This window comes from Elephantulus edwardii, unplaced genomic scaffold, assembly GCF_000299155.1.
Source record: "Elephantulus edwardii isolate Elephantulus edwardi_28Jun2011 unplaced genomic scaffold, EleEdw1.0 scaffold00126, whole genome shotgun sequence".
Lineage (NCBI taxonomy): Eukaryota > Metazoa > Chordata > Mammalia > Macroscelidea > Macroscelididae > Elephantulus > Elephantulus edwardii.
The window spans coordinates 8,125,275-8,140,906 of NW_006399876.1; the positions used below are offsets into that span (position 1 = coordinate 8,125,275).

At 40.0% G+C, this 15,632-nt stretch overlaps 1 protein-coding gene across 1 annotated transcript in view; it reads right to left on the reverse strand.

Moving 5' to 3' along the window:
- The window catches only part of LOC102850755 (chromosome unknown open reading frame, human C11orf80), a 96,439-nt gene that overhangs the window by 25,183 nt on the left and 55,624 nt on the right, over positions 1–15,632 (reverse strand). The window contains exons 6-8 of the mRNA XM_006893412.1: positions 4,567–4,650; positions 2,761–2,816; positions 1,294–1,365 (exon numbers count right to left, since the gene is read on the reverse strand). Coding sequence (XP_006893474.1) covers positions 1,294–1,365; positions 2,761–2,816; positions 4,567–4,650 — 212 coding nt within the window. The remainder of the gene's footprint in view (positions 1–1,293; positions 1,366–2,760; positions 2,817–4,566; positions 4,651–15,632) is intronic.

Consider the following 15,632-nt stretch of genomic DNA (forward strand, 5'->3'; position numbering starts at 1 on the left):
TACACGCACACAAAATAATAAAAAAAAAAAATTTTTAAATCGTCCAAACACTGGAAAATATTTGGTGTTAAATTAAATTTAGATAAAAATGAAAGAGCCACTCTATGCATATATCCAAAAGGAATGACAAGAAGTATTTATACAGATACTATACATAAATGTTCACAGCAGCACAATTCACAATAGCCAACATGTGGACACAACCAAATCCTGGTCAACAGAGGAGGGCAAAACCAGACATGTTACAACCAGACAATGGCTTATTGTTCACTCAGAAAAAGCAAGGAAGTTCTGATGCATTTTTGGAAATGGGAGAACCTTGAAAACACTATTTTGAGTTAAAGAAGCCAGGCACAAAGGTTACATATGTATGATTCCATTTAGATGAAAAGAAGAACAGACAGAAACAGAAAGCAGACGAGTGGATACCAAGCCTTGGAGGAGGAGAGTGGGAATTAACTGGGTAATAGATGCAGGGTCTCCTCTGCAGGTGATGAAAAGGCTTGGAACCACATATTTGTGATGGGTGGCCAACAATGATAGCACGCTATCAACCCATAAGCACTGTAGATATGAAAGGAGTACTAAAGAAAGGTACATGGTAGAGATTTTATTATTCTCATATATAAAAGAATTTTAAAAATATTCCAATCTGGGATGCAACTTTGGGCAAAAGTGAGAAAATGACTAAAGGGCTGGAAGCAGAAACTACTGAGTAAAGGATAAACTGATTGGATTTGAGCATAAAGTAGGGCTTTTTTTGCTCTAGGTCAAGTCATCTGAATGCTGTGCCAGATACTACAGGAAGATAAGGCAGAAGGCATCCATCTGTCCCAAATAAATTACTACCTCTTGGGTTTGATTTAAGAGTCTAAAGACAACGAAGGAAGGTGGGCAGAGAAACTATTTCCAAACCAATGCAAAATGCTGACACCTAACAAATCACACATAAAGAATTCCTTTGTATTCAAAGCATCTCTCTGGCCAAGAGTTCAGGTACCTTTCACATTCACAGCACACTCCTCCCAGTCTAAGTGGGCTGGGAATTGGCAGGTTTTCTTTCATTTCACTTACAGAAGAAAAGAAGGGGGGAGATAAGGAGGAACATGTCCTCAGGTCAAGTAGGATACATCCAAAGAGTAGGAGGGAAACACAGACAGCCAGAAAGTTTCCACTCTCACTGTTCTTAGGAAAAGCTGACACCTGGAATAAGGGATAGCAAATTGCCCTTTCCCCACTTCTACCCTAATTCATACTCACAAATGGAGAAGGAAAAACAGACAGACAAATCACCTTACGTAGTGCTGATAGTTTGTGGTAAGAGCAATTCCATTCGGTAATTTCAAAATGGTTTCATCCTCTACCCTGCAAAGCCAAGCCAAAGGAGATGTTAAAGATTCTAAAATTCATCTCTACCTGGTAACATTTTGTCCCATGAGCCATTCCTAAGCCCCAAACTACTGGAATTCAGTCAACAATTCACCAAGAGAAAAATGGCGATTTTTCAAGCTCATTTAATCTAGTAAAAAGCCGAGGTGAATCTTGTTCTTGTTGTTAGGTGTCATCAAGTCATATAGGGCTCACGGCGAGTCATATATGATTTCTGAGCCACAGATCTGACCCCTGTCCTGTCCTGTGTCACCCTCATCATTTCTGATGCTCTTGGGCCCATCCATTGCTGTAGTCACGGTGTCAATCCACTTAGTTGAGGGTCTTGCTCTCTTGCTGAGTCCTCACGTGCCCAAGCATGATGTCCTTTTCCAAAGAATATCCTCTCCTAGCAACAGGCCCAAATGATGTGAGATGAGGCTTTGCCAGCCTTGCCTCAAAGGGCCACTCTAGTTCTACTTTCCCAAGACCTGTTTGATTTGGGGGCAGTTCATGGGATATTTAAAGCTCTTTTCCAACACAACTCAAAGGTATCAATTCTTCTTCTGGCATCCTTATTCATTGTCCAGCTCTCAGACGCATACCAAGTGATGGAAAAACCATGGCCTAAATCAAGTGCACCTTACTCTTCAAGCTGACATCACTGCATCTCAGTAATTTGAAGAGGTCCCTGACAGCAAACTTCTCCAATTCAATGTCTCCTGATCCCCTGACTGCAGGAACCAAGTGTGTCAGTTGCGGATTCAAGATGTAAACACTGACAGTTTCAGTCTTTTCTCCATCTATTATGATGTTGTTATTGATCCAGTGGTGAGAATTTTTGTCTTCATGATGTTGAGATGCAATACAACATCAAGATCTTTGATCTTTGATCTTCTGCAGCAAGCGTTTCACATCTCCTTCACTTTCCGCAAGGTTGTGAGCTGCATAACACAGGTTGTGGGTGAGTATTCCTCTGATCCTGATGCCACATTCTTCTCCATAGACTGTTTGGACTCCCTGACTGTTTGGACAACAGCTTCTTGGTCTAGGCATAGGTTTCATGTGAGCATAATGAATTATTCTAGAATTCCCATTCTTTTCAGTGTTCGCCATAGCTTGTTATGATCCACACAAATGCCTTTGCATAGAACACAATAAAACAGAAATAGACATTCTTTTGGTATTCTCTGCTTTCAGCCAAGATCCATCATCTAAATAAATGTACTTACTTGTTAAAAGCTAATGTTTTATAAGAAATTTGGGGGTTTAATAAAATTAGTGTCAAGGTGCCAGTGGATCAAGAGATCAAACTATGCACCTACTGGCAATTGGAAAATAACGGCTGAGAAAAATTAAAGAGCTATGGTGTCTCTTCAAGCCAAGACGTACCCAAAGTTCTCCTCAGAGAGGCTTCCATTCACCTTTATGCTGAAGTTACATCTGATCTGCAAAGCAATGAGTGTGGTGTGAGATTTAACACAAACCAAGAGAGACATAAAAATCTCTTTTAGAAAACACTATTCTTTAAAAAGCATTTCTTTTCACCTAAATCATAAGAAAAACTTTTCATTTCCCCCCTCCCATATTTTGTCGTTGAGAAAAACACAACCAAACAGAGCAACCCCACAGGTTCTACACACAATCCAGCCCCAGGGGCTACATCCTCAGAAGGGGCAGCCACTGCCACCCTCCTTCTCGGAGGTGTTCCTCCCTCACTGACATAAACTTACTGCCCTCCTAGGTTCCAGCTGAATCTTTTCAGTTGCTTTTGTGAATCGATCCTACACAGATAGCTCTTAAAGAGCATCATTTTCAAGGCAGACATTTTTAATATTATTAAATTTAAGCTACACTATTGCTTGGTTTTTTATTTTATTATTTTTTTAATTTTACTTTAGTATTTTTTGTGCATATACCATCAAATCGGATCTGACTGGTACAGGAGGAGATTGTCTCCTTCTCCAGCAGTGCATCTGGTGGATTCGAACTGTGCACCTCTGGGATTGCTGTGCAGCTTCTTGCTACTAGGCCACCAGAGCTCCCTTACTGCTTGGTTTTAAGAAGTCTTTAGGAGAAGCATCTTTTTAAAACCTTGCATCTCAAAAACACCCCACAAAAAAAACCCTTGAATCTTTCCAATTCACATTAAACAGCCTATTTTAAAAATTCTACCAGAGGTGCACGGTTCGAATCCACCAGATGCTCTGCCGGGGAAGGAGGGGCAATCTCCTCCTATACCAGTCAGATCTGATTTGACGGTACATGCACACAAACATAATAAAATAAAACAAAATTAAAAAAAAATTCTGAATCTTAAATATATTGAATCCTATATTATAATCCCAGTCTTTTAAGTAGTCACAAACTACCAGGAAATCCTACTTTTTTGTCCTTTGCTGTTCTCCCAAGCATATTCCTTCTTTGGTTTTGAATGGCACTATCACTTTTTTAAGGGGCCCCTGTATGGCACAAATGTTTAAGTACTGGATTACCAACTTAAAGGCTGGTGGTTCAAATCTATCCACAAGGACTTCAGAAGTAAGGCCTGGCAATCTGCTTCTGACAAGCCACAGCCTTGAGAACTCAGCCCTGAGCTAGCACTGATGCAACAGCGCCAACAACTATCATTTTTCTCTCTCTTCTATTATTTCCATATGTGGAACTTTCCTAGTGTTTTTTTCTTTGATTTTTACTTCCCTGATGTTATCAGATTTTTTTCCCTTCCAATTTACATCACTGTTCTACATTATTTCCCATATTCAATCTGTTTCCTTTCTCTTTCTTTACAACATGGCAGACAGGACTCGAGAGTTAAGACTTTCTGAGTTAAAATTTTAGCACTCTAAAATGCAAAGCACTTCTACAAAAATTTCCTTATTTTCTTTTATTGTACCTTTGGAAAAGAAAGTGGTAACCACCAAGGTTTATTACCCAGAGTAAGAAAAAAAAGAAATGAGTGAAAATGAAAAGCCCAAAGAAAGTTCTCTCTGGATTCAGGGCCTTTTGACTGTCACATAACCAACAGGAAGGCTGTGTTAGAGATACAGAAACCAAAACCATTCAGTCTTAAAGTTTTAGTCATCATCACGGAAAGAAGTAAGACTAACCAGTTTCTTCCCAGTTCTATAGTATAGGCATCTCTTGAAAATGCATGACTTACCCAGAAGCAGCACTACTGCCAAAAGAACAGCTCACCTTGGGGTGCACAACGCTGATTTTGTGTAAAAAATCCTTTATAATCAAAGAGTCCATCATCAGAATTCTGGGCTTTTCATCAACCTGGAATCACACAACAAAAGACACCCGCCACACATACACAAACCCAAGAGCACAGATGAATCAAATCAGATGTTTATTTCCTAAAAAAGTCACTGCACCTAAAAGCTTTTTTGACACACAAGGGGAAGATTCCCCTTTGGGTTTAGGAAGGAGACTTCTAAATAGCCATCATTTCCTAGGAACCTATATCATGAACCTTCCGGAGACCCTGGAATAAAGATTAGTGTGAATCAACCACCTCAGAACCACATTTCAGGGGATAGTTAAAGTAGTTCAGATTGGAGCTGAGAACAGTGTTTGTATCTTAATGCCATCATTTTAATGTACAATACAAAACGACTTGTATTAAGAATCTCAGTGGAATTAAAGAAGCAGATACTAAAAGGAATCCTATTTTTTAAACACCAATCTATTCATTCAAACATTTATTTATAAATAAAATTTATAGAGCAAACAGCACCAAAGTCAGAAGACATGTCCTAGTACAGATTCCATATAAATTAAATAACCAAGAAAAAAATTACCTAGCTTCCCTAGTCTTTATTCCCTAATATGAACAATAGGGAGACTTACTCTTACTACTTCACATAATTATGTCTTGGTCCCCCTGCCCATCTGGTACTTTGATTTAGGTGAAAATTTACAGAGCATATTGGTTTTCCATTCATACACATTTTTGGATTGTGACATTGATTGCAATCTCTACAACATAATAGCATCACTCCCTGTGTTTTCTGTTTCCATCCATCCTTCTTTGCTATCCTCCTTCTTGTCTTCTGTGCTGTATCCCTGGGGAAATACTACCCTTTTTGATTTCATGGAGGATTGTTCTAAGGAGTATGCATCTCCCGGTGGTTACTGCTCACCTTACTGCTCTAAGGAGTCCTTAGCTCCCTGCGGTTACTGCTCACCTTACTAGCCTATCATCTGACTGAAAGTTGAGTCATGGGAGCAAGTTCAGCTCCAGGCTTGAAGGAGACCTATGGCCCACAATCTCAGGCTTTCCACCACTCAGTCTCCATCAGACTAGCAAGTCTGGTCTACTATTACTTTGAGTTCTGTTCCACATTTTCCTCCCGCTCCATGCGAGACCTCCTTACCAAGATCCTTGTCAGGGTATTCAGCACTGAGAGTCAGTGACCAGTTGTCCTTCTGTACCACCAGGGCCACTGAGGCTGGAGTTTACAACCTCTAGTAGTCCTTTGAACTGGTTTTTCCCCCCCATAGTGTAATTTTAGTCAAACTTTACAGAAAGAATGGATTTTTTTAATCCTTCATTGATATACATTTTCCTTCCTCCTCTCACCAATTCCCTTTGTACTGCATGTCTTCTTCGAGATTCTCAACTGCCATACACACAGTGTCTAGGCATCCATTCCCTTCAGTCTCTCCCTTCCATTCCCGTGTAGTGTTCATTATCAGTTCATTCTTTCCCTTCGCACATGTCTATCCTATTTTTACAACAGCATTGTTAGTAGTATTTGTCCTTTTGTGACTGGGATATTTCATTCAGCATAATATCTTCCAGACTCTCCCATGCTGTGTAGTGTTTTACAAGTGCATTGTTTTTCAGTGCTGTGTAATAGTCCACTGTGTGGATGTACCACAGTTTTCCTATCCATTTGTTTGTTAACAAATACTCAAGCTGTTTCTATCTCTTTGCTCTTGTGAATAATTCAGCAATAAACATGAGTGTGCATACATCTGTCCATATCACAGCCTAGTTTCTTTATATTCCCAGTAGTGGGATAGCTAGGTGAAATGTTATTTCTATTTCCAACTTTTTAAAAAAATGCCAGACTCCCTTCTACAGTGGCTGTACCATTTTACATTCCCACCAGCAGCGAATGAGAGTTCTAATCTCTCCACATCCTCGCTAGCATTTGTTGTTTGAAGGCTTGATGAACTTTGCTGTTGTTGCTAGGATGAGATGGTATTTCATTGTTGTTCTAATTTGCGTCTCTCTGATAAGTAGGGATTTTTGAATGTCTTTTTTGGTGAAGTGTCTATTAATATCCTGTGCCCATTTTGTGAGTGGATTGTTTGCCTTTTCTTTTGAGGTGGTGGAGTATTCTATAAGTTTTATATGTTAATTCATTACCAGATGTATCATTGACAAATATTTTTTTTCCCTGGCCTGTGGGCTTCCCTCTTATCCTGTTGGAGGAGGATTTTTGGTGTGCATAGAGATTTGATTTTTAGATAATCCTATTCATCTATTTCATCCTCTCCTGATTATAGGATTTTAGTTTTGCTTGGAACTCTATTCCTGTCATAGATTAGGACTTCTAGAATTGTTCCTATGAACTTTATAGTCTTTGGGTTTACTTCTAAGTCACTGATCCACTTTGAGTCAGATATTTTATATGGTTTGAGGTACGAGTGAACTGTTTCTTGCATCTTTTATTTTCTTCACACTTTGCCACAGATGGAGGGAGACCAATAGTTGTACTTGAAATGGCAGCTCGCAAGCTTTTAAGACTTCACTCACTACTCATCAAGGTGGATGCAGAACATTCTCTGTGAACTGTTAGGCCAACTGACCTTAGCGTCCTCCAAGACTATCATCCTGAGCCTCAGACTCAGAGACTCACGCCCTCAAGGTGTTTGGTTACAGCTAAGTTTCCATAACCTTGCCCTCTGTATGCTCAACTATATTCTTGGATGTTATGGAATGGAATGTGTCAATTAGCTAGATCATGACTCTCTGCATTCTGTAATTATCCTATGTGTGGTAAATCCTAATCTCTTTATGGATGAGGCAGGTTTAAGGCAATTTAGTAATGATTATCACCCATTAGGTGCTAAGCCAATCAGCTGTCAGGGGATTAGGGTGGAATGCAATCAGGTTACAGCCCTGAGCAGAAGGAAGGGGAGTGTCCCTAGAGTAGTGAGGCTTGCATCATCTTTTCTCTCATAAGAGATGAAAGAGAAGAGGCTAGACAGGGAAGGGGTTTCAGTAACGCTAAGAAAGAAGAGTCAGGAGTAGAAAGCTATCGTTGGACTTAGGTTTTCTGCATGTACGCTTCCTAGACGGAGGAAATGATTGATGCTAAGACATATGGAGATCTTCAAGGAACGCTGAGCCTACAGATGGTGAAAGGAAACAAAGACCTTCCTCCATAATTGATAGAGAATGAAAGCCTTCCCTTAGAGTTGTTGTTTGTGTTGTCAGGTGCCATCAAGTTGACTATGACTTATAGTGACCCTAAGAGCAATAGATCTGGACCTTGCCATCCTCACAATTTCTGCGATGCTCAATCCCACTGTTGGTCACTGTATCAAACCATCTCCTTGAGAGTCAGCCTCTCTTTCTCTGATCCTCTTTCTTTCCCAGGGTGATGTCCTTTTCTAAGGACTGCCCACCCCCACCCTGATAACATGCCACAAGTATGGGAGATGATATTCAGCATTCTTGCCTCTAAGGAGCACTCTGCTTGCATTTCCTCCAAGACAGATTTTTTTGTTCTTTCGACAGTCCATGGGATACTTAGTACTCTTCTTCAGAGCCTTAACTCAAAGGCATTGATTCTTCTGTCATCCTTAATTCATTGCTCCACTTTCAGATACAAAGGAAGCAAGTGAAAAGAGCATAGCTTGGCTCAGACGCACCTTACTCTTTAAACTGACATACTTGCTCTTTAGCACTTTGGAGAGGTCCTCGACAGCAAATTTCCTCAATGTAACACATCCTCTGATTTACTGGCTAGTGTTACCATGGGTGTTGACTGTGGCTCTAAGTAAAATAAAATGGTTGACAACTCCAATCTTTCCTCTATATATCAAGATGTTGCCTATTGATCCAGTGGTAAGGATTTTGTTTTCTTGAAGTTGAGATGGAATCCATATTGAAGGTCATAGTCTTTGATCTATTGTAGTAAATGCTTCAAGTCTTCTTTACTTTCTGAAGTAAGTTTGTGTCATCTGCATAATGCCTAGGCTATTGCTGAGTCTGATGCCACATTAGAGTAGGTATCCTTAGAGTCTGGTTGTTGTTGTTATGTGCCGTCAAGTTGGAACTGACTCATAGCTGAGCCCCAGTGATTTTCTGTTTGTTTTTGTGTGTGTATGTGAACCATCAAATCAGATTTGACTGGTACAGGAGACTGTCTCTCCTTCTCCAGCAGGGCATCTGGTGAATTCATACCACACACCTCTGAGATTGCAGTGCAGCTTCTTGGCACTAGGCCACCAGAGCTCACCCAAGCCCCAGTGATTTTTCAGAGGCAATAAATAGTATGGGAGGAGACTGCCCATCTTTCTTCTGTGAAGCAGCTGGTGAATTCTAACTGCATTTCTTTGAGTTGGCAGTGCAATTCTTTACCACTAAGCTACCAGAGCCTTGAATTTGGACTTCTAGTCTTCCAAACTGGGAAACAATAAATTTCTGTTTGTTATAGTAGCACTAGATAATTAAGATACATATACACAAATATCACCTATCAAACCTGTATATTTGTGGGTATAGTCCCATTTATCTTTCACCCTGATAGCTTGTATCTACTTGGAAATTGTTACTACTCTTACTGCAGAACTGGGTGTGTAATAGCATTTCTCTTTGTTGCCTTTAACTCTTGTGCTCCTCCCAGTGCCTTCCTGTGCCTTGATCATTTGTGCTGACCTCCCTCCTGTTGTATACTGTCTTTCCCTTCATCCAAGTTCACACATGTCTACCCTCTAATTAGTGATTTTCCTTCCTCCCCTTCCCCTCCCTGGTAACCGTCAAAGAATGTTTCTTTCTGTGTCACTGAATTGTTTTAAGGATCAAATAATATGAATGTATATTTTACACATGATAACAACAATAGATACACTGTTGGAATGCTTCCTTTGTGACATGTATCTTACAGGTGCTATATATACACATTACCTCATGACAATCTTGGAAGGTAGCTATTACCAGTCCCTCATTGTGCATTAAAAAATAAGGCTCAGAGTAACTAGTAACTTGCTTAAGATCAGTCAGCTGCTCAGTGGTAGAGCTCAAATATGACCCCCTATGTATAATATCAGTTGCCTGTCCAATTTCTAATATGCCATGATGCTTACCTACATTTTCTCTCTCTCTCTCCCTCTCTCTCTCTCTATATACACACACACACACACACATACATATATATACACACACACATATACATATATATTCACACACGTATACATATACATATAATGTATATACTGCCCCATTTTACAGATTAAGAAAATGAGTTCCCATCAAGGTAATTTGCCCAAAGTTACCCAGGTCAATCTAGCTCCAGAGTCTGAGTTTCAGCCACTTAGCCATATTGCCTTCAGCCACTAATATAAATGAACAACAAAACTGTTACCCTTGAATGGATTCTGACCCTCTAGGGTAGAGTAGGACTGCTCCATATGGCTGTAATCTTTACAGAAGCAGACTGCCACATCTTTTCTCCCTTGGAGTGGCTGGTGGGTTCAAACTACCAGCCATTTGGTTAGCAATGAAGTTCTTTACCACTGTGCCACCAGGGCTTCTTCCATTATATACAGTGACCCTAAAGTAAAAGCCAGAGTCTCCCAGAGAACAGAGAAGTTGGGAGAATGAGAAGAAAGAGGTTCTAAATAGAGTCAGAAATCAGTAAGTTCTTAATAGTGGCTCAGATAATACAAGGTATTTACTCATTGTTGTTACATCCCATCAAGTTGACCACAACTCTTAGCAACTCTATGAACAATGGTTCTAAACCCTGTCCTACCCAGAGCCAAAATCACCATCTCTGACACACCTGACCCTATTGCCACAGTCACTGTGTCAATCCAACTCACCCAGGGTCTTTCTCTTCTGTGCTGTCCCTCCACCCTTACAAGCATAATGTACTTCTCCAAGGACTGGTCCCTCCTGGACACATGCCCAAAGTATGTGAAATAGAGCTTCAAAGTCCTTGCTTCCAAGGAGCAAACTGGTTTCATGCTCTCCAGGACAGACCTGTTTGTTCTCTTAGTAGTCCATGTTATGTTTGATACTCTTTTCCAGTACACAACTCAAAGGCATCGATTCTTCTTCTGTCATCCTGATTCCTTTCAGTTGACTTAGGTGTCAACTTCAGCTCTCAGACGCATAGCAAGTAACCGAGAAGCTCTCAGATGCATTGTAAGCAATAGAGATAACCATGGCCTGGATCAGCCACACCTCAGTCTCTAGATTGGTATCACTGCTCTTTAGCACTCAGAAGAGATCCCTGACAGCATATTTTCACAATGCAACTTGTCTTTTGATTTCCTGACTGCTGGTGCAAAGGGCGTTGATGTGGATCTTAGTAAGAAGAAAGTTAACAATTTCAATCTTTTCTCCATTTATAATGATGCTGCCTATTGGCTTAGTGGTGAGGATCTTTGTTTTCTTGATGTTGAGATGCAATCCATATTGAAGGCTGCAGTCCTCGACTTTCTGTAACAAATGCTTCAAGTCTTCAGTTTGGGCAAGCATGATTGTATCATCTGTACAATACAGGCTGTTAATGAGTTTCCCTCCAATCCTGATGCCATACTCTTCTTGATAAAGTCCAGCCTCCTGAATGATCTATTCTGAAGATAGATTGAGAAAGTCTGGAGGGAGGACACATCCCTGATGCACTCCTTTCTGGATTTTGAACCATGCAATGTTCCCTTGTTCCGTTCAGACAACATCTTCTTGGTCTAGGTATAGGCTTTGTATGAGAACAATCAGGTGTTCTGGGATTTCTATTCCTCTCAATGTTAACCACAATATGTTATGATCCACACAGTCAAATGCCTTTGTACAGTCACTAAAAAGCAAATAGACTGTAACTCCCTGCTTTCAGCCAAGATCCATCTGACATCAGCAATGGTATCCCTAGTGCCATGGTCTCTTCTAAACCCAGCTTGTATTTCTGTTAGTTCTCTGTCAAAGTACTGTTCTAGTTATTTTTAAATAATCTTCAGCAATAATTTGCTTACATGTGATATTAGTGATATTGTTCTCTATCTCCACATTCAGTTGGATTGCCTTTTTTTTGGGAATGGGCTTATACAAGGTACATGTTAAAATAAATGGTCTGAGGCTCCTCAAAAGACATACAATACAATACAATACAATACAATACAGAAGAAAGATGTAAATATCTAATGAAGAAGAAGAACTCATCAAAATACTTTTTAGAGTACACTGAAGTTGCCTATGCAATTGGTGGAAATTATTTTTTAATTATTAGAAAATTTCCAAAACAAGTGTAGGTTTAGTCACGCTTGTAAACAGCAGTAATCAAGCAGTAATTGCAGTGTATATCTTAGTGATATCTGTCATTCAAGATTCTTGGGACAGCAGGGATTTAGGACCTCAGTCTCAGTTGACAGCTAAGTAAACCGAAATAACATACTTCAGAAAGACAATGTTCTACACTAAGATGAGTAGTAACTGGGGTCTTAAAAGTTTGTAAGCAGCCATCAAAGATGCAACCATTGGTCTCTCCTCATCTGGAGAAAATAAAATCAAAGATTCAAAGCAACCACATGAACCACAGCATCAGTGAGAGCATAACTAGATGATGGCCAGCTGTCATTATCAACTATTTTGATCAGGACTGCAGATGATCTGAGACAAAAACATAGGGAAACACTGTGGAACAAAATTCAAAAGGATGAATCAGATCAGACTTACTGGTCTGACAGAGGCTGGTGGAACCTTCAACACCATGGTCCTTAGACATCCTTCAAACCTGGAATCCAGCCCTGGGGACTGTATTACAGATCAAATAGCCAAAAGAGTGAACAACTGTCCTCTCCAGAGTAATCAGCCATGTAAGAGGGCACAAAACAAGAAAAAGAAGACCAAAAGGACAGCATCTGTCCAAACACAAAGCTCAGAAGGCAGGAAGGGGCAGGAAAGAAGATGACTGAAAACAGAGAACTCAGGGAGGGAGCAGGGAGAGTGCTGCTACATTAAGACAACTGAAACAAATGCTAGGAAATTAAATGAGTACACACTGTTGAACAGAAAATTCATTTGCTCTGTAAATTTCACCTAAATCACAATTGTTGTTGTTAAGTGCCAGCAAGTCATTTGCGACTCTTATGTACAAGAACTCTAAACACTGTTCTATCCTGTGCAAACCTAGCCATCTCAAATGCACTTATTCCCAATAAGAATTAAAATTTCAGTATGCATTATAAAAATAGATAAGCACACAGAAACTAAAGTTATTTGTTGGTCTTCAGAAATGGGATGGAGAGGAAGGAGAATCCCTTTCTAAATAGTAGATACTTATTAATTTTGTAAAGGGAAAGGCATCACCAAATATGGGTGAAATCAACACAATTTGTCCAAAGCAAATAAAGACAGTAAAAAGCACATGAGGAAAAGTGACAATTCTGACAAATGTTTAATACATATGATTTTACAATGATAGTATAAACAAAAAATAATTTATATGGATGGTTACATAGGTAGATATGAATGCATATGTATATAGAGAAAATGTCATGAATTGAATCATGTCCCTTCCCTAAAAACACATGTATATCATGATATAATGTGAAAACTATGCAATGATTCCCATGATATGTTAATTAAATACTTGTAAAAGGATTAGAGGTAGATTGCAACACCTTTAATCTCATCACAGCTCTAATCTGATGCTCCCCAGGGTGAAACCCATAATATCTTTTAACTCACTAGAGACAGAAAGGGAAGAAAGCCAGCCAAGAGCAGGGAACTCTTAGTGCCACCATAGAAGAGTTGTTAAGAGTGGAGCGAGTCCTTCTGGACCCAGGTCTCTTCGTGAAGAACCTCCTTGAGGGTTTTCTTCTCTTTCATTGATCTTTTCCTAGCATGATGTCTTTTTTCAAGGACTGCTCCCTCCTAAGAACATGTCTGAAGTACGAGTTCACCATCCTTGCCTCTAAGGAGATTCTGGTTGCATGTCTTCCAAGACAGATTTGTTATTTTGATAGCGCATAGGGTATTCATTAATTGTTGCCAACATCATAACTCAAAGGCATCAATTCTTTGGATATCTGTAGATGTATTTTTTTGTGTGTGTATACACACACACACACACACACACACACACACACACATATCTGTTGGTCTTCCATATGCAACCACATATATAACAAGTCATATAGGGGGAACAGTTACAGAGGTTCCCTAGACATACCTGGACAATTTTTGAGATTTCTTTCTAGGATTAAAGGACTTGGGATCATAGACAACTTAGTCAATTGCTATAATTCACAAAGATAACATTCCACATTATAATTTGGTGAGAAGTCTCCTAAAAATTTGTGAGCTTCCCATCCAAGATGTAATTGTTGCTCTCTACTTGTGCGAAGCAAAAGCGAATGAAGACAATCAAAGGACTAGAAGCAGAGACTACTCTCTGGTACTAATGTGCCACACGAACCAAAGCCTCTTCTAACCCGAGAGCAAAAGAACTGTGGTATATGGTGGTCAGCTACCGCTATCAACTCTTCTGACCAGGGACACAGTGGAAGGTCAGTACTGAATGGAAGAAAAATGCCAAGCAAAAGAAAAATTCCTAAAAAGTCCAAACCTACTAGTTAAAAAGAAAACAGAAAGGAAATCAATAGAAATCCCTAAAATAACACTTGAATGTAGAGACAAAACTTTCGGTAGGCTACACTTCAGCTACACAGACAGTGTCACCCATTGTAATGTGTTTCCTTAAACAATATGAGGCCACAAAGTTTACATTTACCTGAAAGCAAAGGTGACAAAGTAAGACAGGAGAGGTCTGTGGGATCAACGGACACACACAGAATGGGAATAACAAGAATGCTGACAAGGGAGGGAAATTACATCAAACAATTTGTACTAAAAATTGTTAAAGAGGAACCTAACTTGAAGTTTGAGCTTTCACATTAAAAAAAAATTTAGTATGAAATGTTTATTAGTAGAAATGGTCTTTTACAGGAATTTTCTATACTTAACACTTCCAAAACAACTTCTTGGAACAATTTCAAAACTCTGTAACCTTGGTGATTACAGGGTGTGCTACAGAACAAGCTAATTCTATCCTAACAGCAAGGCAAATAAATGAGGGAAAATTCTTGAGCAGCTACCAGAAAGGGGTTGCAATTAATGATGATTTACTGACCACCTGCTACATGCAAGCAATTTAGATACACTCACTTATTTAGAGTTCTAATCAATCCTGAAAGTAAGAAATATTCTCATTTTAGAGATGTGGACAATGAGACCCAAAAAAGTTAATCTATCTGTCCAAGGGTCTAGTTAAATCATAGGACTGGGATTCAAATCAATAGATCTAACTCTAAAGCCCACATTCCATTATTTGAGGCTGTCTCTCCAAGAAGCATCATTTTCAGGGATTTAGTGCCATCTGAATAGGGTAATGCAGAGACCATTTGTTTAAGCAATGCTTATGCATGTCTTGTTGTTGGTGTGTGTCATCGAATCAGAGCTGATCCATAGCTGACCCTCTACTGGGTTTTCAGAGGCACAGGGAGAGACTGCTCACCCTTCTCCTGCAGAGCTTGATGGAGCATGTCTACTATACATACATGTTTATTCATTAAAGAAATATTCAACATGGCTGACGTATGTGGAGCTACAAAGATAAAGAAGACAATCTTTTTCTACTCACCTACTAGTCCCAACTATACACCAACCAGCCCTACCTACAGCCCCACCTCCCCAAGCTATTCTCCAACTTCACCCAGCTACTCCCCGACCTCACCCAGCTATTCCCCTTCAAGCCCACGGTACACCCCCCAATCTCCAACCTATACTCCGAGCTCGCCCAGCTACAGCCCGAGCTCACCCAGCTACAGCCCCACTTCACCGAAGTATACCCCAACCAGTCCTTCCTACAGCCCCAGCTCACCAGAGTACACCCCGACCTCACCAAAGTACTCACCTACCAGCCCCAAGTATTCGCCTACCTCTCCCAAGTACTCTCCTACCAGCCCCACCTATTCCCCAACCACCCCAAAGTACTCGCCCACTTCTCCCACTTACT